This window comes from Haliaeetus leucocephalus, unplaced genomic scaffold, assembly GCF_000737465.1.
Source record: "Haliaeetus leucocephalus isolate CR32 unplaced genomic scaffold, Haliaeetus_leucocephalus-4.0 Scaffold473, whole genome shotgun sequence".
Classification (NCBI taxonomy): Eukaryota; Metazoa; Chordata; class Aves; order Accipitriformes; family Accipitridae; genus Haliaeetus; species Haliaeetus leucocephalus.
In genome coordinates this window covers 2,196,528-2,221,380 of record NW_010972909.1, presented here as the reverse complement: position 1 = coordinate 2,221,380, position 24,853 = coordinate 2,196,528, and the positions used below count along the sequence as shown (strand labels likewise).

The 24,853-nt window shown below is 40.9% G+C and overlaps 1 protein-coding gene across 3 annotated transcripts in view; it reads left to right on the top strand.

Annotated features, from left to right (window-relative positions):
- LRP6 (low density lipoprotein receptor-related protein 6) overlaps positions 1–24,853 on the top strand; it is a 109,097-nt gene that overhangs the window by 53,897 nt on the left and 30,347 nt on the right. For all 3 annotated transcript variants that reach the window (XM_010575302.1, XM_010575303.1, XM_010575301.1), the window contains 4 exons: positions 4,445–4,841; positions 5,357–5,528; positions 22,271–22,487; positions 23,834–24,123. In XM_010575302.1, coding sequence (XP_010573604.1) covers positions 4,445–4,841; positions 5,357–5,528; positions 22,271–22,487; positions 23,834–24,123 — 1,076 coding nt within the window. The remainder of the gene's footprint in view (positions 1–4,444; positions 4,842–5,356; positions 5,529–22,270; positions 22,488–23,833; positions 24,124–24,853) is intronic.

Here is a 24,853-nt window from a genome sequence, read left to right as displayed (position 1 = left end):
TTATTTTGCTCATGGACACTCACATCCTATTTCCCTCATAGGCCTAGAGGCAGTAATCAGAAATTTGTACTTCCTTTTGCAATTTAGGGCTGCCTCATGGGTCATTTGCTTTGTTGGGAATAGCCAGAATCTTGATTTGACTGCACAGATCAAGATGTTAATTTAACACACTAATTCTTTCATTTCTTTTAAAGGAAAGAAAAAATATATGGTTAATTTCAGATGCCTGTCCTTTTGCCTTTGTAATTTTAAGGTTGATCTTGTCTAGATGAAAAAAATCTTGTTTGTATTGTAGTATCAGGGGTGCTCTGACAATAGTGACTTTACAACTGGGGAAAGACATTTAGGAAAGAAATATTTTAGTTAAATGTGTGGTAATTCTGTTGAGGATGTATTAATAGTCTTGATTACTCAGATACAGAGAATGCATTATACATGTCCTAGGTCTAGCACTTCTTATGTGTGAATTCCTGAGTGTGTCTGTGTAGCTATAGTAGCCTCAGCAACCACTGATGGTTTTAAAGTTCAATAACTTACAGATGAGTGAGGCCTGTATATCATTGAGAAGATGTAATTAATTGAAAAGGTTAGCAGGGCATTAGACATTGGACTTTAAAGCTATGCCGTTGCACGTATCTGGATGCTTGCTCTGTTTCTTCTTTTTCCCCCTTCCCCTGACTTCAGCTAGCACATAGATTTAAATTATTTTGATTTTTAATAGTGACTTTGTGAGGAAAGTATTAGTTCCAGGACTAATGTAATGCACCATCCATGAGCTTGTAATCCCAGATTTCAAAGTGCTTAATAAAAGTAGGCTAAAGCTCTCAAAAATAAGAGTCTGGAGTAAAGCTTTTATGTCCATATTTAGACATCTTAAGTAAGGGACCTGATTTTAGAAAAATTGCTAACTATCCTGAATACCCCGTGACTTGAGGCACTGCTAAAAAGAATCTTGAGCTTGGTCCCCAATTCGAATAGTTTGGGGAAGGTTTTATTTAAATAAATTACAGGTTGCTAAGATCACTTAGAATTGTGTGGGAGACCAACATGGAGGGTAGGCAGAAGAACCTGAATTTAAGTATGGGACAGCCGTGTGCTTACTCTGCCTGCAAGTGTTTGCCTGGGAACTTTGTGCACGGTGGTTTGGAGGCTATGGGCACACACCCTGGCATACCTGCTGGTCTGTGCCCTCAAACCCAGCACTGTATTCAAGATGCACTTTTGTTTACAGGCATGCTTGTGTTCTGTGCAGTAGAGATAACCAGTAGTTGGAGAGAAGACAGCAGCGTGGGCAGTAAACTCTGTTCCAAATCCCGTGTTTGTCTAGGCCACTTCATCCCTGTGTGTGCAGACTGAGGTGTCTAGAGGAAAAACTGCCTCGGGTCTGCATTTGCATGCTGAAGTCAGAGCTCTGGTTGCAGCCTCGGTACACCTTTTGGAAGCGTTTAAGCCAGTTGAGGTTTGAGGTGTTATATATGTTCGTGGCTCATTCCAGTCTCCCAGTAAGTGCTGATAAATTGAAAAGAAAAAAAAAGTTACGCTAGCATGCAACCTGCATTGTCTTTTCCTGCCTTTTCATTCTTTTTTTGAAATATGATTCCATGCCCGTGGTGTTCTCCATCACGCTCATCATTAGAGGCAGGGTTTTTCTTGGAGAGGCAGAGTGAAGAAGCCTGGAGAGCCTGCTGTCACATTTTAGCTTTTGCATAACTGGTCTTCGGAATAGAAGTGAACAAAATTGCTTGATTCTGTTATGTCCTGGCAACCTTGAGTACCTTGAGCAGTCTTCTGACTGAGTGGTGATCAGTGCCTAGCAAGGTCAACGTTGTACAGCTGGTGTTTGCCACAAGCGAATTGTTTTGGCTTTGAGACTACCTTTTTTCCTTGACTGCTATCAAGGTGGTAATGGGATCAGTCCATAAATGTGCCCAGCTCTTGCATTTGCTGTTTTTGCTATTGTCAGGACAAACCTGAAGGCATTCAGAGTGATCTTTCCCTCAACCTGCCTTGAGGTGAGATGCTTCTCTTTTTCCTGAACAGAATGACTGGTGTCTAACTAAGCAGCTGAGGTGTCAGTTTACAAATGCGTGGGTAATAGCTCTAAAGTAAGCTTTAAACTTTTTATTGCTTGATTGGAGGGGTGGGGAGTTGTATTTGATTGGGAGCTGGAATGTTAGCCAAGCCCCCAGATGAAGACCATGAAATTCTTAGCACAGGGATCCAGAGTGCAACATGGGTTAGCTGAAAGCCAGTCATTTCCCGATGCTGAATTAAAGCTTAGACACAGTGGGTTATTTGACTAAACAAAAGCGTTGCAACCCGAAAGCAGGATAGTGAAGCTGTTGAAATGGGTTGTCTTTGAGAAGAATTGGAAGGTCAATTGGTCAATTTTAAGGGTGAGTTTCAGCAAAGGCATGGTTGTACTCAACCCAGTCTTTCTGGGGACCTGGCATTGGTTCTTCAAAATGACTGTCAACTTCAGCTAGAGCACACAAATTATTTTAAAATTATGCCTTACACTTTTTCTGTATATGGTAGACCATATATCGCTTTCTAACTGTTTAGAAATCTGAGGTTAGTGCATTTGCTCAACCTTAGTTTTACTAGATAACGCTAAAAAGGTATTATTGTTTGGGTTTTTTAATATTACTGTCATACTTTTGTTTAAAAGGTAAGTTGCATAAATGACTGTGAAGTTGGTAAGAAAGTACTATGGATTTTTTTCTTACTTGAACCTAAATTATTGGGATTAGTTATGTATTAATACTTTATATGACCATAATGCAGCTGAATGCTGGGGTCTTGATGCTGAATTGTTTAATATACTTAGTAGCAACAAATACAGATGTACATACAGACTGCTGTGACAAGATTAGTTGCTTCTGTAATTATATATAAAAAAAAAAATCTAACATGCCTGTTTTCCATTTACTATATCACATGCTTTACATTATTTTGAAGGATCCATAGAGATGTAATTACAGGTTCCCCATTCCTGTTACAAATTAATGCATAAGAGTTATTCACTAGAAGAACAATTAAGTAGTGTGTACATGTGTTTCTGAACACAAGGTGTTTTAGGACAGAGGATTCCAAAGCTGATCTTAATCCATTTTGGACTACCAATCAGGAACACTTGTAATAATATTCTCAACTTCACTTGTTGAAAGGTGCTGTTTCTTGCAGCACTGTGAAAGAGTCTTAGATGTTTTTGATGTGTTAAACTTGCTGTAAATTAAGCAATGGCTGCTTTGGCATCTCTCCAAACTTTGGCATGCAGTGAGGTTTCATCTAGCACCAACAATTACTGACTTTTTAAAAAAGAAATTTGGCATCAGACACCAAAATTCCTTTTTCATCAGCAACCTACTTGCTTTAGTTGTTGCTCTTTCAGTCATCTAGCCCTTATTTATACCTCTGTAACCCATGGACAGAATGTGGTGGCTTGGCGATGGCTCTTTTTCTCTGCGATGTTGATGCATTTATTTTCCTAAACCTTCCCCACCCATCCCGCCCCTTGCCCTGCCCTGTCCTCACACCTACATCAGTCCATGCCAAACCCTTTTCCCTCACTATTTGAGGGAAGCCATTGCAACACGCTTTCCCTGCATTGAGGATGCACACATTTTTCACCTTAGCTGAGGCTTCCCTGAGGCCTGAGCTGCTCTTATCTTCCTTGAGACTCCAAACTGATAAGCCAATTTATTGGAATGGGGTGTGGTGGTTGTTTATCCTTAATTACATTGAAATGTAGTGACATGGAATAGAAAATGAAATGAGAATTAATTAGAATAGACAATAAATATATCTGTCATTGATCAGATGCCCAGCACGTGTACCATTAAACAGCTTGCATTGCCCTACAAGAAAACATCATCTGCATTGCAAGCTGCACATCTGATTCCTCCAATAGGAGTTTCTCAAAGGAGAAACTTAGTTGTGGCATTCTGTTACTTTTTTTTTTCCCCCTTCTAAGAGTGTTGTTGAAACACGCAGCTTGTTTGTCATGATTGTCCCCTATACCAACAACAGCAAACAGTCAGTAAATTATTTATTTATATAATTAATTTTTCATCTAAGAGGCTGCAGGCCATCTGTTGATTTTCATAAAATAGCAGCATAGTCACTGCATATCCATTTCAGTACCTTTGGAGGGAATGATATGGATAGAAAACATGTCCAACATAATACGTTTTGGACAAGGACATGACATGACCACTGAATTTTCTCTATAAACACATCTGACTTGTTCTGCAGAGGAATAACCTCACGTTTGAAGCCTTTAAGTGGAATTGTCTGCTGGTGCCCATCAGTTTGGTTAGGTCCTGTGAAATCAAGGTAGCTAGACTAGCTTGTACTAAATGGTACAGAATCACGTTCACTATTTAACAGGCTTAATGCACAGTGTTTGTAAGACAGTTGTGGTTTTGCATTGTTCATGTAGGTGCCACTGAACTGCTGCTTCTAGCCCGCCGGACAGATTTGAGGCGAATTTCCTTAGACACCCCAGATTTCACAGACATTGTTTTGCCACTGGAGGACATCCGTCATGCCATTGCCATTGACTTTGATCCTCTGGAAGGATACATCTATTGGACCGACGATGAAGTTAGGGCCATTCGCCGCTCGTTCATCGATGGGTCAGGTAGTCAGTTTGTTGTCACAGCACAGATCGCACATCCTGATGGCATTGCTGTGGACTGGGTTGCCCGAAATCTGTATTGGACTGACACTGGCACAGACCGTATTGAAGTTACAAGGCTTAATGGGACCATGAGAAAAATCTTAATATCAGAAGACCTGGAAGAGCCCAGAGCTATCGTGCTGGATCCCATGGTTGGGTGAGGAGCTGTTTGTGAGCTTTTTTTTTAAATATTAGTCAGTAAAGAAGATGCCTCTGTCTACCTGTATGCAGATAATGGGATGCAATGATAAACTTCTGAGCCTTCAAAAAGAAAATACTGGGATTCTTTGAAAGTTAAGACTTTGAGGCACAGGGACTACTGCTCTATTTTGACCACCTGGGTAGTCATCTTATATGTCTTTATGTTTTATTCTCCTGTTTAAAAATATTTTGGGGAACTGTTTGAATCTGTTTATTCTAGCTAATAGAACTGATGATGTTGTCTTGCTGAGCAGACTGATACAGGAGTTTTGTGTAAAGGGACAGCATGTTTATATGTCAATGTTTTCTGAATGGTTTAGGCACCCTTACTTGGTTAAGGAAACACATTTGCCTTAGAAATGTCCTTTTCTGTGTGCAGTGTTGTTTTGGGGAACAATAGTCCAGAAAAAGCTATGTGAATATTGAAAGTTTGGATTTATAAGAGTTCGTAAGATTTTGTTTCCTTTGCAGGTACATGTACTGGACTGACTGGGGAGAAATCCCAAAGATCGAGAGGGCAGCGTTAGACGGCTCAGACAGAATTGTGCTGGTGAATACCTCGCTTGGCTGGCCAAATGGTCTGGCATTGGATTATGCAGAAAGCAAAATATACTGGGGAGATGCCAAAACGGACAAAATAGAGGTTTGTAATTGCACCTGCATTTTTAATTCCGTGGAGTTACAGAGTGTAGTTACTCTGCTTTTCTAGGTGTTCAAATTCTGATATAGCCCAAAAGGGCAGTGGGATAATAGTTGATTTGTGCTTTAAGAAACAATTCAGTTTCCTCTCTGTCTTTGGACAAGTTACTTGCTACTCTTCCCTGATTTTTCTGTGTGTAAAATGGAAATGATATCCATGTAGTAGATCCCTCTTTTTAAGAATGCATGACAAGGATTTCTTAAATAAGTCAGTTCTTAGGTCATCAGGAAAAAAAGCTTTTTACTGGGAGTGATGTTTGTAGGTTAAAAAATTTATCTTTCATTCTCTGCACTGCTCAGCTTAGATGCTAGTAGAACATATTTTAAAGAAATAAATCTCATTTCATGTATAATTATTTGTACTCCCACAAATCCTCTGTACTTTGCATCTCCCTTGTTTTATTAGGGTTCCAGCGAGGGGATAGATTTTTCTTTCTTTCTGGTATGTTGTGCTGAAACTTCTAATAGCGGGGTGGAGAAGTGCCATTTTTCTTCTCTCCTGCATTGAAAAATCTTGTGTTTATTTTGTTACATAACATTTATGGAACAAACTTGACATTTATTATCTCTCTGTCAGTCTTTGAGAAAATGGTATTGTTCAGTATTTGTTCAGTTTATTATCAAAAGGCAGAAGTTTATCTAGAAGCAGAAGACTTGGCTACTACCTGGTGCACAGTAGCACCATCTACCTTTGCTATAACCTGGTAGATTTACCTTTCTTTTGATGAATTATAGCTTTCCTTAGTGATTCCTTACCATTGCAAATAATTTTCAGCACTTATCATATTAGGTACAGTATCTTCTCTAGCCTTACGAAATTGTTTTATTTATTTATTTATAACTTCAGTATATGAACTTACAGTATTGTGCTGGAAGGTCACATAACTGTTTGTTCTCCTTCAGAGTCAAAGTAACTCCAGTCCTGCAAGGTGAGTTGCTTTGAAACACTCCTTGGGAGAGCCTGAGGGAGCACAGGTTTTCTTTGTCCTGAAAACAAGATTTATAGTCTATAATTCACCTAACTTTATACCAGCTCTGAGAAAAGAGGGGAAAAAGTCTTAGCTATGCTTAGAGATTTATTTATAACAGATTGAGCACTTTAGCCCTCATACTGTCTTGGACTGGAATGTATTTTGCAAAAGGAAAGTTAGGCATTCTCCACTCTCATGCTTGCCAAAACATTGGGATTTCTTCATGCACTTCAGTCTTACTCAGACCACCGTTCCATATTCATTAATAATGTTTCTGTTCAGTGTTGGATCATTTTGGTAGAAATTTTCATCTAGATCAGGCATGAGCTCACTGCTGCAATTCTGTCAGACTGGCTAGAACACATGATATAATGTTTATGCCAACATTACAATGTCTGTGGCAGGACAGAAGATATCTGATCTGGCACAAAGTCTGCTGGGACAATTTCCATTTCATTGTTTTTAAACCAATGTGAGCCAGCAGAATGAGTTTGTTCCAGGTTGTCATGTAACATCTATGCAGGGCATCAGAGAAGATTTATCATCTTAAGGTTTCAGAATTACTAGGGTTTTTTTTTCCTATGAGGCAAGTATTAGAGTTATGATTTTACTTCTGCTGCTTTTTATAAAAAGTTAAAATTCGTTAACTCTTATCAGCACGCAGAAAATCTTGAAAAAGCCTGGCTAAAACCTTTAAAGCAACAGAGAAGAAATTCTCCCACAGTTTTTCTTTGGTGTTTTTGGATTTTAGTTTTGTTTGAGGGTTTGGGTTTGTTTGTTTGGGGTTTTTTTATTGCAGAAGGTATTAATTGGGGGTATGTGACAGAGATCTGTAAAATCAAGAAAATTATGCATAAGGTGTCCAGGACTTAAACACACACACACACCTTTTTTGATAGAAGAAATTGGCATTCATAAATAATACTGGCAGGTGATGGGTGCAGAACAAACAAAGGCAGAAGGTTCTTCAAACAGCGTGTGGTAAGTTGCGGAAATTGTTGTGGACGTTAAAAGCTTACATGTGTTACTGGGAAGACTGGGTAAGTCTGTGAAAGGGAATTCCACTGCCGTTTACTAGAAAATGGAATTGCCTTCTGAACCACAAATCGCTGCACTGTAAATTGCTGTAGAATGAATCTTCTTGAAAAATTTCAGTACATGTTTGCTTTATTATGCTATTTTGTAAGTGTAAGTTTTGATTATTTTCTGAAACAGGATACTGGGGTGGGTGGACCTTTGCATTGAACCCGTACAGCCTCTCTCTTTTCCTGTGTTGAGGCTATTCTATTCCTTGAAGGTTTGGGGAGTCTTTCTTCTGTTAGCTTGTTGCGTTAGCTTTAGGAAAAACTTCATGTTCTTCCTTAGATGTATATATTGCTGCTTGCTAACTGCACTTCAGAGGGGCAGAAATGGGTTGAAAATCAATGACCTTTGATAGTGATAGATCAGTGTCCGAGTTCAATACAGCTTCTGTAATTAATAAAGCATGGAAATGCTCTATAGGACGAAGAGGGTGTGTTCATCCAAGAGAGTGGTTCAGTCTATCTACTGATCTGCTTTACTAGTAGAATCTAATCTACTTTAGTAGACACCCCCCGCCTCCAGTGTGCTAAGTAATGCAAATGTAGTGCTGAGTTTCTTTACTGATGAATCTTAGCGAATCTTGTGTGGCCTCTCTGTAATATTTTAGGAGAGATTGACTTTGTTACGGTAGGCTACAGAAATCTCAGGCTGCAATGACACTATCTAAATCTATGATAGCTAAAATATTACTAACATTTCAAGTCTTACCTTTTCCTCCCACTGCCTTTCTCTCCTATGGCAACCATGAATCCTGAGGAGATTTGTAACACTTTCCCTACCTTTCCCATCCATTTTTTGTATCGGTTTAGTAGAAGATGCTTTGACCTTCAGTAAATGTTTTAAACTTACCTTTGGAGAAAGGACACTGGAGGCGGCGCAACAAAGAGGATATTTGTGACAGGGTCAAAAGATGAAACTTCAAGTTGGACATCAGAATATATGCCTGGTCCCTGCTTTGCTTGTATGTGTTTGTGTGTATTTGGGAGGAGGGGTAAAAGCAGGAGAAAAATGTTTGTGTATTTGCACTTTATTGCCTTTTAAATAGCTTTTCATACATGATTTTACATATGTTGTGCTTTTTTTTCCTAGTATGTGGAATTCCTCAGGACCATTATTTAATTGCAGCACTACCAAAATTAGTGTTTCTTGTAAGCTATGTTTCTCGTTTGTTTATGCTACATATGAGCTTTTATTATTTATTTTTTACACACTGATTCATGCTATGCTGTTTTGGAGCCCCCAGACGATAATAAAGCATCAGCAGGGGTTAATGGAGACTGGTAGGGGGTACAGCAGGGAGCTTTTGTTCCCATTTTATCTGGCAGCCTGCAGCAGGCAGAAGCAGGCTGTGGCTCAACAGCTTCGTCATTTATCTCGGTCAGGTTTCACTGCTGATAAACTTCTATTGAAATGGATGGCTGCTATTGTGCTTACCAGTAGGGAAGATTTCTCATTGACTTGCTACAGGTTTAAAGCATTTTCCTGCCGTGCTATGAGGTTAAAAATGTATGATCTGCTCTTTTTGAATTGGTCTTATGTTTTCCTGCTCAAGTGAATATTTGTCTTCTGAGCACGTATGCTACCTGTTTTAAGGCATAGGTTGGATTTAAAATGGTCAGCAAAGCTTGTATTGATAAAGCAATTATAAATGGCTGCGTGCATGCGTGGCTGTGTGCGTTAAGAGGAAATAATGATGATATGGCTGATTTCTCACAATTTTTCAGTCTTTGCTTCATTTTTCTTTATTCATCTTCTATCCTATTCTCCATTCTCAGAGCCAGAGATGACACCCGCTTACACCTACTAGTGGTGAGTTTAAAAAAAGGAGACTCTGCCTCCTATACAGATCCGACCATTATCTAGTGATTTTTGAGTGCAGCTCTAACTTGAAGTGTTTCTGCATTCCCAAATCTATTAGCTGTGCCTGGCATTACTGTCTCTAATCCTCATGATTAATATGGAAAGTCTTATATCCTGCTGTTTTTCAGCATAAGTTCACACAAGTCTTCAGAACCCAGCCTTGTCGGACAACAGAAAGCGGATGCTGCTAAGACTTTTTTGAGCACAAAAATCTTGAACAGAGAGGACCTTTTTGTCTTTGACCCAGGAGCTAATAGCTTGGCATCTAGAGAATGCTCTAATTCATATTCTAATCCTGAAATTGCAGGGCTACATTTTCCTCTGATGACAAGTCCCTCAATTTTACCACCACCCTAATAAGGAAATTTTGTTTTCTAAGCATTCACCATTTATTTTCTGGCTGGGAAATTTTGTTTCATAGCATTAGTCTTTGTACTGTGAAATGCTGATGACTTGTAAGCCTGATTACTGATCCTACCCCATCCACCCTACTTTGAAGCAGAGGTATGAAAATTGAGAAGCAGAAAGCATTGAATTCCTAGCTGTTGAACAGAGCTGCTTTTGTGTACTTGCATTAAGCTTTTGCAGGTATGAGAAGTAAGGTAGTTGAAACAAATACTTGAAGTTGTTTTGCTGTTTAATTTTGCCCACAATTCTTTGTCCACCTGGTTTGGATATTTGTGGTGCTTGGGAACTTCATCCAGCAAAGAACAGCAAGTATGTGCTGCAGAGGGTAGAGGCAGATCCCTCTGCTCCATCCCAGTTTCAGAAATGTAAAGCTTACTTTGGGAATTTCCAGCTATTTCTTAATGCCCGCTAGGCCTCCATTAACAAAAATAAGAGATTTTTAAAATGAGTAGTAGAGTAAGGGCTTATTTAAAAAAAAAAAAAAAAAAGGTAGTTTATACTTTGTATAATTTCTATTTGGGAGGTTTGTTTTGAACTTCTGAGTGAACTTAGGGAAGAATTAAATTTGATATGTAGACCAAGACAGGAAAACTACATTACAAAGCAAATGAATGACAGCCACAGACCACATATTAGTAAGGTCTCCTGACTGTCAAAGAACTGAATACAAGAATTTGAGTGGCCTCTTATCTGTGGACCCCAAATGGTGAGCCAGGACCTCCTGACACTGTAAGCTTGTTATTATTCAAAAAAACCCAAACAGTTAAGTTCCTTTTTTGCTTTGGCTTTTGAGCGTGGTGCTACAGAATTATCACTTAAGCATGTACCTTCTGCAGATGTTCACAGTGTTTTAATGTAAAAGTAAAAAAGAAGAAACACATTTAAAACACCCATGCCAGTTTTAATTCAGGAACATTAAAATTCAACTTTTTATTGCTTTTGATAAATTGAGAGTATCTAAATAAAACCAAAATGTGAAGAGTTTGATTACTGAGATGCTCATTAGAAATTACTTTTGCTGACAAGTTCTCAGAGAAGTCCCGAGGGATCCGCTATCAACAGGCTGTCATGCTTACTGGAACAGGGAGGGGTTCCCAGTACCTCGCAAAAGAAAGAGGATACTGAGGGAAGGTTTTGGGTAGATAAAGCCAGAACTCTTGTCCAAGAGTAACCTGATTCTGTGATCTGCATACCAAGCATGGTATTTTTCTAAGATGTGAAATGACTGCCCTAAAAATTATATGATATTACAGAAGACTTTGACATTCAGTTTTAAAACGGTTTTTGTGTCATAGATCTGCATTTCTCCTTGAAATCTGTGGGTGGTTTTCATTTAATGCGATGTAGATACCTTCAGCTCAGTAAGTTGCCTTATGTTGCCTTTATAGAAAACGTTAGAAATCAGCACTTCTGCAGTGTGCCTCGCTTTACCCTAAAGTAAACGTTTAGAATAGATTGGATGACTCCTATTCTAAAAGCACCTATTCTTTTCTGTTAACTCTAAGGAGAGCCTGGAGTGGCCACGTCAGAGGCAGATGCCTGCACTTGAGACATGTTGGAGCAGAAAGTTCCACTGGCTTCTATAACCTTTTTGCACATTATCATTAATAGTAAAAGTTTACCTTTCTCAGGCTTGGTTGTTGCTTATATCTGTGCCACTTGACTGAGACTTTCCACGTTGGAAATTCAGAGATGTGTCTTACAAGCTTTGCTAACAGATGAGCAGTCCCGTTTTGTAATGCTAGCACTCTAAACTTCATAGCTCTCCAATGGCCCGGCATGGAGCTGGTTGAAGTACATTTGGATCCCACCAATGTGTCATACGTGCCTCCTAGATTTTTCCCACTGGAGTTAGGAAATTGTATTTTAGTTTATGCTGTTCTCTCATCTAGAAAGTAACAAGCCTCTACTGGCAGTCAGTATCAGTTACCTGAGGGAAAACACAAAAATCCCTCAAACTAAAACAACCAGAGCCATCAACTGACCTCACTGAGTCTGACATACTTAAAATAGTATTTAAAGGCAAGCTGGGGACCAATGTGAAGAGATATTGAGCTACCTTCTGCAGTTCTGATTCAGCCGAGTGCTGTTTGTCAGTCTGCTATTATCCCTTACTCTTCAATATTCTAGCTTTTTTTTTTTCTTCTCCCAAGCTTAGCTGCATTACTGTATGTATTGAGTTTGCATGGCAAGGTTTTGGTAGCAGGTGGGGGGGAGGGCTACAGGGATGGCTTCTGAGAGAAACTGCTAGAAGCTTCCCCTGTGTCCAACAGAGCCAACAGCAGCCGGCTCTAAGACGGACCTGCCGCCAGCCGAGGCTGAGCCCATCAGCGATAGTGGTAGCGCCTCTGGGAGAACATAGTTAAGAAGGAAGAAAAGTTGCTGGGACAGACAGAAACGGCAGCCAGAGGGAGGAGTGAGAACATGTAAGAGAAACAACCCTGCAGACCCCCAGGTCAGTGAAGAAGGAGGGGGAGGAGATGCTCCAGGTGCCGGAGCAGAGATTCCCCTGCAGCCCGTGGTGAAGACCATGGTGAGGCAGGCTGTCCCCCTGCAGCCCAGGGAGGTCCACGGTGGAGCAGATATCCACCGGCAGCCCGGGGAGGACCCCACGCCGTAGCAGGGGGGTGTCCAAAGGAGGCTGTGACCCCGTGGGAAGCCCACACTGGAGCAGGCTCCTGGCAGGACCTGTGGCCCCGTGGAGAGGGGAGCCCATGCTGGAGCAGGTTTTCTGGGAGGACTTGGGACCCCGTGGGGGACCCACGCTGGAGCAGTCTGTGAGGGAACCACAGCCCGTGGGAAGGACTCACGTTGGAGAAGTCTGTGGAGGACTGTCTCCCGTGGGAGGGACCCCACGCTGGAGCAGGGGAAGAGTGAGGAGTCCTCCTCCTGAGGAGGAAGGAGCAGCAGAGACAACGTGCGATGCACTGACCGCAACCCCCATTCCCCATCCCCCTGCGCTGCTGGCGGGGAGGCAGTGGAGAAAATTGGGAGTGGAGTTGAGCCTGGGGAGGAAGGAGGGGTGGGGGGAAAGTGTTTTTAAGATTTGGTTTTATTTCTTATTAGCCTACTCTGGCCCATTGGTAATATATTAAGTTAATTTTCCCCAAGTTGAGTCTGTTTTGCCCATGAGGGTAATTAGTGAGTTATCTCTCCCTGTATTTAACTCATGAGCCTTTTGCTTTATTTTCTCTCCCCTGTCCAGCTGAGGAGGAGAGTGATAGAGTGGCTTTGAAGGGTACCTGGTGTCCAGCCATGGTCAACTCACCACACCGAACAAAAAAGATTGTACTGACTGTGGATCATGTGACCTTGTGATCCCTCTCCATAATTATTCAGCTTTCTTCACACAGGCTTTTCATTTTGCTCTGAGATTTTGTGGACCTAACCTAAACTTTTTTTCTGATACCATTCATGATGTTGTAACTTTGCAAAGGTCTGTGAGAAAAGGATTATAAGAAAGTTAATAACTTTTATTAGGCAGTTAAATACATATGGTGGAAAAACAAGCTTCTGGATATGCAGAGACCCTTGGAATTGAAGTGATTAGTGAAGGGAGCAGTTGAATCAACTTAATAGCTTACTGCCACCAAAAGTGGAAAGTATCCCAGAGCCCTCCCTTAGCTTTGCACTGGCGGAGTCACTCATTGGGCTGTTCCCTGAACCACTTGGACTTGCTAAAACAGCAGAAAACTCTCCACATTTTTTCCCTCTTCAAAAAAATTTGATTGTAGTTGTGTATGGAGGAGTCTGGAAAGCACAAAGTTAGCTATAGAGCAAATTAAAAATAAGAAGTTCCTGGGGCAAGGTACTGAAAGGAGGTATCTTGGAAGGGAAGAGAACAGGGGCCTTTGCCCATGTGCAAGAGCATTAGAAGTTGTGTTGCCAAACTTAATCTTGTAAAACTGTCCCCCAAACCACTGTGATGGTTCAGGTTGGTCTTGGCTAGTCATCTTTGCTTCCTGCGAAGCGTGTGTACAGTTACTCGTAGGACTTAGTTGACAAATGGTAAGTTGCAAATGACAGTAATTAGCTTCGTTTGTACCCCTATAGCCTATGCCCATGTAACAGAACACCCTCTGACTGTTGCCATTCCACCCTATGTATTCATGTATCAAAATTAATTTCCATAGCCAAGCATCTTTATTCACCTGTTTTACCGCTGAATCTTCTCACATGAGCCTCTTTCTTTCCTGTGAAAACCTCTCTTCTTATCCTGTTCGTCACTTCAGCTCAATTTTTTTGTCTTGGCCTGTTCTTTACAAATTCAGGGCTTTTTTTATTGTATGAGATTGCCTAGGAGATGTCATATTTGATTGTCACAATGGTTATAAACTCCTTTCCCTGCCTGCTTGTCACTTCACCTGACTTGAGCAGTTGCACTGCAAACCCAACCAGTTGTTTCTAAAATATAATTCCATCACTGAGAAAACAATTCTGCTGTTAGCATTGATTGATCAGTGAGCTGGGAAAGTTGTCCTATTGTGAAAGAAATGAGCTTGTAACAGTGTCTGTAGCATGATAGAAAGGGCTATTTATGAAGTTAATCTCTATTCTGTTTTTACATATTTATCTTCACTGCAGTCCTATTAGGAATATTATCCATGCTCAGGAAAAATATATTTTGAACTCTTTGGAAAAATTATTAGAGCTCAGAAGAAAATTGAGGGTGCTGGGGAACTGTTAAATTAGAAATTGGTAATGGCTATTATAAAACAATTAACAGTAAGAAATTGTGGAGTTGGCTGAAAGCATTTGGTTTCTGAAGCAAATATAAAGGGTTCCAGGTATCCCTTCTGCTGATGTCTCAGAATTTCACTGCAGTGAAGAGATGACTTCCCATTTCATATCTAAAACATTCCTTAACATTTTGGATTTGAAGGAAAATGCCGTTAACAGTAAGTTAATGACACTGACAGAATAATTTCCTCAAGCTGAGTTTAAAGTTTCAGTTGCTCAGTCAAAGAGAATATAGCTGATAAGGACTTTTCTTTCTTAGAGGGGAAGACTAATAAAACTGGAAATTTAGACAAGGTGTCCCTTTTTTCCTCTCTTAGAGCTGCTGTTTTATAGTAGACACATGTGTTAACTGTATGATATTACTGCAGCCATAATAGTAAAATCATTCTGGTCTGTTCTGTTTATGTTGCTTAAAGAAGCAAGTTGAAAATACATAGTTCTCAAACCCAGTCTGAAAAAATGCTAATGTAATGTTTATTTTTAAGAGAGATGCTGCCCCAGTTTTCTTTTTTCCTTAACCAAATAAATTTAATGAGTTAGTGTTGTTTTTCATTTTTCCGATATAGTAAGATTCCTGTACATTTAGGTGGAAGATAAACAGTCATATCCTTGATTAGCAGTGTTGTGAACTGAGTCAATATGTGTTGCATCAAACTAACAGCTCATGTAAGTATTTATCATTGGATAATGAGGGCTGAAGTAACTAAGCCTAAACCTTGAATATTCCTAAACTATTTCAGGTATAATGCAAGCCTTGTTCAAGATCTTTTTCCATGGTATGTTGAAATATCTGGGATATATATATTGAATTCAGTGTTTTGCAGCTGTCTTACAGTAATACTTCTTTGCAATCTTCTTATGTAGATCAGTGTTAATGATCAAACTCATGAGAAACTCACCTTTTCACCTCGTTTTTTAGTTGTATCCATTCCTAAAGTGCATTAGTGTGAGCCATGTTGAAATCGTGAAGGTGGTAATGCTTTCTGATGTTTTTCTGCTGTCTTTCAAACTGTTGCAGGAAACCCAACTTGTCATTAGAATGACTCAAGAGTTTAAGGTCTGCTCAGGAAGAGTTTACCTTTTTTTCTGTGGCATTTCCTTCATGTAAGTCTGTGCCAAATGGCTGGGGTGTTTTTCATGTGGTAAGGTAAACCATAACTGTATATCTGAGAGTATATTTCGACATGTACCAACGAAACAACAAGCTAGTGTGTTCTGTGTTTGTGGGACACGTGACATGGAAGGCATTGCCACCGAGTCAGAACACTCTTATTCCTTATCCATTCAGAAGGAAGATAAATGCTGCAATTGTGTCCTTCCTGTGAGTCAGTGGGGAGAGATGGTTTCCACCTGTGGTCCCTGCTAGAAATTTTGTAGAGCTAGCGCAGTGATGGCAGTAGTACTTGAGCAGGGCAACTGAGGTCCCGTATATTAAGTGGGATCTCCTGCCCTCTCTGAGGATCAGGAAGCTGGTCCTGGTAAAGGTGCTGAAGTTCAGGAACCAATAGATTGTCCAAAAATTGGCAATCAATTTTAAAAATCAGGACTTAGGTTCAAGTTATTCTTATTTTGTTATGTTTGTATCTGAAATTAGAGCTGTTTATGGATTTTACTGGAGGAAGTTGTTTGTTTGGGGTTTTTAGGGTTTTCTTTTGCTGATGTGTATATCTGTGAAATAAACGAAGTTCTGGCAATGTCCTGTAGTGTGTCTGGGGGCTTTCAGTCCATCACAGAGGCCTATTCCACTCTTGTAAGTAATCTTTAGTTTTTTGAAGATACAGAGTTAGCAGCCATTGTTTATAAATTTTCATTGATTATTGACTTCCTCTGTTCCAGTCATCCTGAGAGGGAGCTTTGCATGCATGATACCTACCTGCTCCCTGATTATTTATAGCTACATCCAAAAGAGGAGGCACAAAAGAAGACCCAGGAAACTACAAGCCCATTAATCTTACTTCAGTCCCTGGAAAGAGTTCTAGAAACTTGCAAGCCAAATGAAGCAGGTGATTGGGAAAAGCCAACACAGATTTACTAAGGGCAAATCATGCCAGACTAATCTGATCACCTCCTAGAACAAAATAACATTTTCTGTCGACATGGGGAGAGCAGTGGATGTTGTTTACCTGGACTTCAGCAAAGCGTTTGACACTGTTTCCCACAGCCTCCTCCTAGACGAACTGTCAAGATACAGACTGGATGGGTGGTCTGTGAGATGGGTAGGGAATTGGCTCACAGGCCACGCTCAGAGGGTGGTGATCAGTGCTTTTGATTCAAGTGGCAGCCTGTCACAACTGGGGTCCCCCAGGGTTCAATACGGGGCCCCACACTGTTCAATAGCTTCATAAATGATCTGGATGATGGGACTGAAAGTACCCTTACCAAGTTTGCTGATGATACTAAACTGGGTGGTGAGGTGGATGTGTCAGAAGGGAGAGCCATCTTCCAGAGAGACCTGGACAGGCTGGAAGAGTGGGCTAGCAAGAACTATGGAAGTTTAACAAAGACAGGTGCAAGGTCCTGCACACCGGGTGACATCACCCAAAAGCCCAGTACAGGCTAGGATCTGTGTGGCTCGGGAGCAGCCTTGCTGAAAGGGACCTGGGGGTCCTGGTGGACAACAAGGTGAACATGAGTCTAGTGTGCTGCTGCAGCAACAAAGGCAAATCAGATCCTGGGCTGCATCCACAGGGGCATTGCTAGCAGAGATACAGACATGATCATCCCACTCTACTCGGTGCTCGTCAGGCTGCACTTAGAGTACTGTGTCCAGCTCTGGTCCCAACAATTCAAAAAAGATGCAGACAGACTGGAGAGGGCCCAAAGGAGAGCCATGAAGATGATCAAAGGGCTGGAGAATCTGTCCTATGAGGAGAGACTGAAGGATTTAGGTCCTTTCTCCCTGGAGAAGAGAAGGCTCAGGGGGGACCTCATCACAGTTTTTTTCAGTACTTAAAGGGCAGCTACAAGGAGGATGGAGGCTCTCCCTTCACAAGAAGCCACATGGAGAGGAGCGGAGTAACTGGTACAAGTTACACTGGGGGAGGTTTCATCTCAATATAAGAAAGAAATATTTTACAGTTATTCACTGGAATACCTCCTGAGAGATGTGGTGGAGTCCCCATCACTGGAAGTTTTCAAGATGTGACTGGACAAGATGCTAGATAATCTCATCTAGGCTCCCTTTCCCACAAAAGGTTGGACCAGATGATCTTTCAGGGTCCCTTCCAACCTCGGCTGGTCTATGATTCTGTGGTTCTACATTGAAAATTAAACTGTTCTTATGAGTTAGAATGAAAGGTAACTTTGCACACTGTCACCCTGCTTCTGGCACTAGGTTAACCATGAGTAAATCGTATTGGGTTTGTCTGACATTCTCCCAGATTGACATTGGAAAGTGTGTTCTTTCCAGAGCCTGGGGGCTGTCTTCTCCTCCGGGAGTCGTCGGTATTGAGGCTGTCTGGCACCTTGTGGAACCGGGCTCTTATGTTTGATATTGATCTAAGTATGGCCCGATAGGGACAGACAGTTTGTATTACTAGCATCTCCTCAGTGCTGTGGATATAAGCTACTGTACATCTGCTGAGTCTCTACTGCCGGGGTCCTTGGTCCACTAGACCTGAGCAGACTGCTAGCCTGCATAGCTTTGCCAGGGTTCCAGCACGAGCTCTAACCAGAGCTGAATGTTATTTTTGCAAATGGGGTAGGTGTAATGATTGAGCTCTAGACTTAAGCCAATCAAATGACAAGTGTAAACTACCGTACATTCAAATCACAGAGTATCAAAAAGGTAAGTTCACTGTATTAGCCTATTTATCACAGTTATTACTGGTATTCGAGAGTGAATTGAATCCAGGGTATCTGACAGCAAGAAAGACCCTTAGAATATATATATATCACTGTGCAATCCAGTCTGTAACTTTCAAATAGAAGTAATGCTTCAAAGTTGTTATGTTCCTGCTGACCATTAGGTACAGCATCTTAAAAAGTAACCACATTTTCAGCATTAATTAAATTTATTTTGAATAAGCTGTATTTTCATGAGGCCGTAGGTTTGCATTCATTATTGTTCTAGGATAAGCAAAGCCCTTATCCTGCAGGCAGGATATCTGGTATTTTTTCTGAGGCTATTTAATTTTTGTACTTTGTTTTATTTTTTTTTCATGAAACTACTTGCTCTTTCAGTAAAGGTAGTGTTTGTGGTTGCACCACATCTGTTTCCTGTTGTAGTCTGTATTCTCACTGTGGTTTGCAGTATTCAGAATGGCCTCAGAATGTGAAACCCACACCACATTGTGGTTAAAAGCAGCATAAACCACTGGAGACACTGCCTCATAGCAGCAGAAGGTGGGTTTCTCATATGGGGGATTCTGTAGGGATAGGCTTCACTGTGATGAGCTGACCCATGTGGGGCTGAAGAAGGGAGATGAATGCATAAAGCAGTATTGCCTGGGACTCAGTTGTCATGTGAATTCCAGGATGTGAAAAGATGATGCTGAAATCCTTAGAAATTGGTTGATTAGTGATTGTTTCTTTTTGCTTGTGCTTACTATATGTATCATCCCTATATCCCTTGCCACTCTCGTTCTGCCTTACACCAGACTGTTTGGTTCTGTAGCTTATCGATGAAATTATATTAAAATCTCCTAAAACACAGCCAAAGTGAGTGCAGACAATGTGGTGCCATGGAACTATGCATATGGTGGTACCTGGCTGCCAGTGAGCAGATGTTTATATTAAGTAATATTGCACAGATGTGCTCAGGTAAGATTGCAGTGGGAGTAGGGTAGTAGGTATATGTAAGTACTTTTAGATAGGCGGCTGTTTTGTCTACATGACATAAACCTGTCTTTCAAAATAACCTGTATGTGGCAAAACAAAAATTAATTAAAAGCAGATACTTAATCCTTCTCTTTTCCTGACTTTCTTTCAGTATAAGAGAAAGCTTATTTGAACAGCTCCCATTTTAAAGTTTGCCAAAGAAAGTTTATCTCGCACCATACACCTTCCAGCTAATTCTCTTTGCCAGTAGTTAAGCATCCCCTTAAACACAGAAGCTTCTTCCTTTTATAAGTACAAGGCAAAAAGTGTAGTATCTAAAGATACTGCATTCTGATAGTGGTTTCTTTGTGGTTATTACTGTGTGGTTTTAGTTGATTTGCTCTGCAACATCCATCCATTCTGTGTATCTTTTTGGTCTGCTTAGCAAGCACTAATTGCCATATATTAATTAGTTGCAAGCAAATGGCTTATCTCTGTAGTTTAAGGGGGAGGGGGAAACAAGTCATCACAGAAATGCAAGATGACTGCGATATGATTAGAAAATGGTGGTAGACAAAAGGGGATGACTAGTTTGGCTTGGAGGTGGTGATGGTTTCTTGAAGGGATGGTGGGCTTAAGGACTGTAACTCACAGTTTGTCTTACAGATGTTAAATGTGTCCCTGGTTCTAAAGTTAGCCATTAGTCTGTTGTTTAGCAACCTCGTTTATCAAAACAGAGTGTAGGAGGCATGCTGCTAGGAATTGAGAGAGCCAGCAGATGCTGAAATTTTCTGAAGTAGAATAAATGGAATAGCAGGGCTTGTTTTTGAAAGGAACTCCAGAAATTAGGCAATTATGCTGGGCTCTGAGCCCAGCTAAACAATCTGTGATAGGAAAAGCTATGTTTGGATTTGGTTATCAGTGTAAAGGACATAAGTTACAGCTTTAGGATGGTAAATGCACTACAGCGCAAAGTGAAGCTGCAAGTACTGCTCTTGACTTTCTAAAGGACCTTAGTGAGAATGCAGGGGAAAAAAAAACATTTTACCAAGTAATGCTCATCTTATTTTTGTGATTTGTGGGCATTAGTGCATTTGTAGAAGCATGCCGTATATGCTACTAGACTGAAGATTATTTGGTAAGCCAATTTCACAGAGTTATTATGAGCTTTTTTTTAAAAAAATAAATACAGAGCTTAGTCCTACAAACCAGCAAGTATGCAGAGCCCCTTTCATTTTTCTGTTGGAAATGTGCACATAAAGATTCAATTCCCATTCTAACATACTGAGAGTAAGTGCAGTAATGTTGGGAAGTTTATGACCGGGAATAGTTTTAAGGAGAAATTGAATTACTGTGAAGATTATATCATTTTCTTCCATTTTTTTAGTGAACTTAAGAATATTTTATTAATATGCATATTATACTGTATGCTGAGAAGGGTATGGGTTTCAATTCTGTTTCTCTATTCTTTTCCTCCCTCCCTCCCCATCTGTGCTTGGGTTAGAGAAAAGGTAGGAATTGCTCCAAACTAGCCTTCTCATTTTTCATGAGATTGGAAATCCTTCTGACCACAAAACATCATCCACCTAGCCAGAGTTACCAAACCAATTGATCCTGAAGCTTCTCATTCCTCCCATGGCTCAAACCAAAAGACTTGTGCAGTGACAAGTCATACAGACTTGTCTATGGCAAGTGTAATTCCACAAGGCAAGTGAGAGAGATTTGGAAACAGTGATCTAGTAAGTTACTCTTTTTCCAGTCCTTAACTTGGAACATCCTTGGGTAGTGGGAAGGATGTTTTAATGTTTCTGGGATTAGTATGCTACCTTGAATTTTGTGAATCGCGTTGTTTTGGGAAGTTTTTACATTAAGGTTGTTTGTTTTATTTCATTTTTCTTTTTTTGGAAGTATACGTGCTGTAAAATTAAACTGCAAACTTGAAACAAGCAGAAGTATTTCAGAAGAAACTTTTCTGTAGAATTGCAATGCTGAATAATTTGTAAGCGTCTCTTAAAAGACGGAACTCTCTTCACTCCTGTCAGTATGATACTTTTTATAATACTTGGCATTCATAAGGTACTTGATCACTTGAACATGCATACATATGTTTAATTAATCCTTTCAGTGCCTCTTTGAGGAAGTTAGGTATTACTTCTTTTTAGCAGTAGAGAAAAATGACACAGTAAATTCAAGTGTCTTGATCAAAGGTATGCAATTATTTACAGACTATTACTGTTCCTTCTAGTACAAAAAATACTGAACTTAATTTTGAAGAATGTAAAACTGGTTCTTTATTCAGACTTGGGAATATACATTCTGGGAAGCAAACAGTCAAGAAGATCTACAGAATATGTTTGTGTGGGGCGTCCTCTTATTGCTATCTGTAACCGGGGCAAAGCTCACTTGGGAGGGACTGTGGACTACAAGATGCTGAGCCAGGACTCCTTGACATTGTAAGCTTGTCTTTGTTCATGTAAAACACAGTGTCCTCCATTTAAAACTAAACTAAGAGACATAAGTCAGAAACAAGAGAGGCAGGCAACATATAACAGGCACATGTAATATTAGTTCCTAAAGCAAATATAAGGAATGTTGTGTCATAATTTCACATTATGATCATCTTATGAGACTAGCCTTATACGTAAGGGATCCTCCATGGCTTTTAGAGTAAGCACCTGTTGAAATACGGGGGGCGGGGGGAAGGGGGTGTTGGGTATTAGACTGCTGTGTAACATTGATAACATTTTAATGGCTAGGAGATTATTTTTTAATTTGAAGTCTAAGTGTGGAGCAGCTAGTTAATTAATGTCTGATAAATAGCGACAGTTTTATTCTGTATATGTATTAAGTTTGTGTATATCCAAAGGTCATGAATGCTGATGGAACTGGGAGAAGAGTTCTGGTGGAGGACAAGCTGCCTCACATCTTTGGATTCACATTGTTGGGAGACTACGTTTATTGGACAGACTGGCAAAGACGCAGTATTGAACGTGTGCATAAGCGCACAGCAGAAAGAGAGATCATCATAGATCAACTGCCAGATCTAATGGGCTTGAAAGCTACAAATGTCCGCCAGATAATTGGTGAGTGAGACTACTAATCAGGGAAGTAAAATGAAATAGAAAATTTTAGCAGTGCTTTTCTGCAGGTATCACTTTATACCAGGTCAGATTTTTAGAAATGAGCAGAATCCAGTTCTATTACATGATAACTGCAGGCTGCAGTTTGATGGGATGGGGGAGGTCTTTTGTGAGGTGCTTCAGTTCTCTGTACTTGGAAGAGTGTCAAGTTGGAAAACAGCCAGGCACCCCCCCAAAATGGGTAATTTTCTGCTGCTTAGGGAGTTGGAACAGCTCATAGGTCTGAACAACCCTGGGTCCAGTAATGGGAGAAGAAGGATCATGGAAAATGAGAACTTCTCTTTGTAACAGCCAGCTATTAGATTAGCCCAGCTGTTTATGAAGCTGCAGCTGTAGCAGCTTTTCATCTTGCAATCTGAACACGTGCTCCCAGTATGCGAAAGCTAAGAGTGAGCCAGTGTTAGCCTGTTCAGTGCTTTTCACATTACTACTCCAAAAATCATCTTTAAAAATAACTAGAAGTACTTTCTGCCCTGTAGTGTCTGTGGTGTAAAAAAGCAGGATCTAGCTTTAAATTGGCTATCATTGGCTATCCAAACACTAGTAGCAGTGTAACTGTAGCATCACAGAACTCATCACTTTTCCCTGAATATTCTTTTATGCGGGTAGTGCTTGCAGCTTCTTGCTGCCACGTCTGGATTGTACCCCAGGAAATTACTCAAATATAGTTGAGGTATATCTTTGTGTTGCTGCTACCACATTAGCAAGACGCCCTAAGGTACATGTGCTTTAAATGCAGCCCTCTTTCCAGCTGTTTGGCTAATTGAGCTTGGTAATGCTGGGCCTCTCGTAGTAGGTGGATTTCCAGCATGTGCAGGTACACAAGTTAGTATTGCAAAGAGCTGGAAAGAAAACACCTTTGAATGGATGTGAAAATAGATCTGCAAATTTTTCTTCTTTAGGAATGCAATTGGGGTATGTAACTGGACCAGTGTACTGTAAAAAGCAACAGAACATACGCTTCCTTACTTACATACTTATCATCCATTCAGTGCTTGTGCTGGGAGTTGGGAACATCAGTAGCTGTTGGAGTCCAGATCCCTTTCCCTAATGCTGGGTATGTTTCATGGGGTCAGGAAAACAAGTACTGGCCTTCCAGCCAAGTAGAGTAACATCTGTCGAAAGCATTACAGGAAATGAACAAAAATTAATTTGTTCAGAGAATAAAAGGTGAAAAACTATATGTATTTCTTAAAGCATTCAGTGTCATTGATGCATGTGAGAACTGGCTTCATCTTCCAACTGAAGTCAGTTTGCAATGATTACTTTTGCTTTTGTTGCATGCTTAGGTACAAACCCTTGTGCAGAAGATAACGGCGGCTGCAGCCATCTTTGTCTGTACAGACCACAAGGCCTTCGCTGCGCTTGCCCCATAGGCTTAGAGCTTATCAATGATATGAAGACCTGCATCGTCCCAGAAGCTTTCCTGCTGTTTTCTCGAAGAGCAGATATCAGACGAATCTCTTTAGAAACGAACAACAACAACGTTGCTATTCCACTCACCGGAGTCAAGGAAGCTTCTGCTCTGGATTTTGATGTGACAGACAATCGGATTTACTGGACTGACATTTCACTGAAGGTAAAGGTTTATTCTGTATTGGCTATTAAGCTGTTACAAGGTTCTTGAGGTACTTAAGAATGGATTGACAAATGCAATTTACAAGATTCAAGGCATAGGAGCTTGTTCTAACTAAGAATGGCATACCTTTTTGTTATACTAGCAGCATTCTCTCCTATAAATCATTTGTATTGGTTTTGCACAGCAAGGTTTTGGTAGCAGAGGGTCCACAGGGGTGGCTTCTGAGAGAAGCTGCTAGAAGCTTCCCCCATGTCCGACAGAGCCAATGCCAGCTGGCTCCAAGATGGACACGCTACTGGCCAAGGCCAAGTCCATCAGCGATGGTGGTAGGACCTCTGGGATAACAGATTTAAGAAGGGGGGGGGGAAAGCTGCGCAAGAGCAGTTGCAGCCAGGGAGAGGAGTGAGAACATGTAAGAGAAACAGCCCTGCAGACCCCCAGGTCGGTGAAGAAGGAGGGGGAGGAGATGCTCCAGGTGCCGGAGCAGAGATTCCCCTGCAGCCCGTGGTGAAGACCATGGTGAGGCAGGCTGTCCCCCTGCAGCCCAGGGAGGTCCACGGTGGAGCAGATATCCACCTGCAGCCCAGGGAGGACCCCACGCCGTAGCAGGTGGGTGTCCAAAGGAGGCTGTGACCCCGTGAGAAGCCCACACTGTAGCAGGCTCCTGGCAGGACCTGTGGCCCCGTGGAGAGAGGAGCACACACTGGAGCAGGTTTTCTGGCAAGGCTTG